The 2,500-nt window shown below is 40.6% G+C and overlaps 1 protein-coding gene across 1 annotated transcript in view; it reads left to right on the top strand.

Moving 5' to 3' along the window:
* Nucleotides 1–2,500, top strand: part of LOC125032957 (spastin-like) — a 124,739-nt gene that overhangs the window by 99,490 nt on the left and 22,749 nt on the right. Inside the window, exon 2 of the mRNA XM_047624366.1 lies at nt 1,843–2,010. Coding sequence (XP_047480322.1) covers nt 1,843–2,010 — 168 coding nt within the window. The remainder of the gene's footprint in view (nt 1–1,842; nt 2,011–2,500) is intronic.

Raw genomic sequence — 2,500 nt, 5'->3', positions numbered from 1 at the left:
TTTATGTTTTACAGTTTATAAGACGAGGTTGTGGTATTATACATGTTAAACTTCGTCAGCTTAAGAGATCCGTTCCTTCGCCTGTGATCAATACGTGACCCCTAGCGAAGCCCCGTTTTCTGTCGTCCACCCGAAGATTTCCCGTTTTCTCTCGTGGGCGGCGGGTTCCTTGTCGCGCGCTCGGGACACGATACTCGAGAGCGATATCCAAGGAGTATGCATATTGTAATATCACGGAGTTAGTGCCTCCTATCGTAATTTTTCCAAGGACTCGGAATGCAAACCGTGAAGTATACAAATGTTGTTTATTTTACGTTCATATCCTCTAGTTGATTGTGTGCCGTGGCAGCATAAACGGACTATGAAACTTGTGGAAAATACATACATATGTACGTATTTGTGTGTATATGTATGCATACGTGTATGGATGTATTTATGTATGTACTGCTGTCATCTGTAACAGTTATAGAAATTGTGGTATAAATGCGTTTAAGTTACGAGATTGCGGTAGATATTGCATTGTATCTTTAAATTAGGTGTATGCAGGGTTAAAAATGCCATGATCGCTCTATGCAGATCCGCTCTGCAAATTTTGCAATGCTTTGCCGCCTCTTCTTGCCCACCTTGAAAAACTTTATTATTACTTTATCACGTTATTATTACTTTGAGCTAACGCAGGAAATTGACAGAGAAGCATCGTCATGCTCACAAGAATTGGCATTGATAAGTGTCGACCTTCGCCATTCTGTGTTAAGCAAGTACCGTCAATGAAATATCTTACTTATTTTGTCTCTTAGGTTGTTAGAATAACAATTCCCATTTTTATTCCTTCTCTTCTAGAATAGCCATGCCAACAATCTAGGTTACAGAACTGCCAGAAGAAAATCATGGAAGTTTATAGAGGAATATACTTCTCCGGTAAAACAAATGATCGCGAGTGAGTTTGTGCGTTCGCTGCTCTTTTGTGCGGGTGTATGCGCTACCAATGTCTAAGAAAGCTTGCCCTGCTGGTGTTCCATTATGGAGGAGTCAGCAATATATTTTATGAACAATTAAGTTATATGAATCATTTTTTTCCTAAAGGAAATTCACGGGGGGATTTTAAGTGACTTACATAAAGAAGGTAGAAGAGGAAAAAGCTGGAGCCAAGTATTTCTCATAGACTCTGCGGATCCCCACCGCCAAGTTCCAATTACTTGGAATTTGGAATGTAGTATCACATAACCGTATATCAAATGTATTAATGCTTTTCCACGGCCAAGCAGATGAGTAGATAGAGGACTGTGCAATTGTTCCTTTCCTTAAACTGATAAAGTACTCATAACAGTATTATAGGCTAAAATTCAAATGTAATACCACTATGTAATGTTATGACCATACAATAAATGTACCACCGCTTGCCCACGCCTGTACAGTTAGCCAGGGCGGTAAATAAAGGACTAAACTTGGAATCCGTAGTCATTATAATGCCGACTAGTTGGGTTAGCATGTGAAAAGCAAAGTGTGGACATAGACTAGGATCTTCTGTAACGAGAACTTTTGCAGTGTATTGCAGTGCACTGTTATGACCGCGCAAATAATTGTATCCATGCCTGTTCCCTGTATTTGTGCTGTGAATTGGAAATAATTATTAGCCTAAAAATTGACCAGTCTGGAGCCTTGTGGTTGTATTTCTGTCTCATTCGTCGCCTGCTAATTGAAGTGACTCTGAAGGAGCTAAGAATAATAGTAATTAAGAAAAAAATATGTTAATGTGCACCCGTGGCTTGGGCGACTTCCCCTTACGTCCAAGCATTACAGTCACCACATATTCGTAATGAAATGTGTCTCTCTCTCTTCCAGGATCGAAAGAGCTTGCGATGGAGCTGTACCGCCGGGGGATAGGCGAGCTGGAGTCGGGCATCGCCGTGGACTGCCTGGGGCGCGGGGAGGCGTACGAGCGGGCCCAGAGGCTGCAGGAGAAGATGAGGACGAATCTCATCATGGCCAAGGAGCGACTCGACATGCTAGGTTGGTAGTCGCTGGAAGGAGGAACAAGCACCAATGGCGGCATTCAAGAGAGGACTTTGTTAAAAAAAATAAATTCATTCATTTTCTGAGGGAGTGAAGTTTGGGTGATAGTTTTAGCAGTGGCGTTTGAACTTACGAATGTTTAGGAGGTGAAGAGATATGAAGAGTTGGAGTTAAAGGTTTATCCTGGTACTGACATTCGACGTGATACAAGAATAACCATGAGAATAGTATACGACCATAATTGCTCTGTTACTTTTATGATATGAACCAAATAAGTGTGTGATTAGGAAGTGAGTGTAGGGAACACACAGAAGCTTTTTTTTTTTTTTTTCTTGTAAGGGGCTTGTATATTTTTTTAAAAATCTTTTTGTTCTTCAGGTCAGCTCTTTTAACGTTTTGGATGATTGTCAAAGTATCTGTCTGTCTTAATTGCATGATTAGTTTTTTTTTTTTTCGTGTTTTGTGAAGAGAAGTGAGAGTGGCAAGA

This window comes from Penaeus chinensis, chromosome 15 (assembly GCF_019202785.1).
Source record: "Penaeus chinensis breed Huanghai No. 1 chromosome 15, ASM1920278v2, whole genome shotgun sequence".
NCBI classification, from domain to species: Eukaryota; Metazoa; Arthropoda; class Malacostraca; order Decapoda; family Penaeidae; genus Penaeus; species Penaeus chinensis.
Note: the sequence above shows the minus strand (reverse complement) of the source record. Positions and strands in the feature narration are given on the sequence as shown.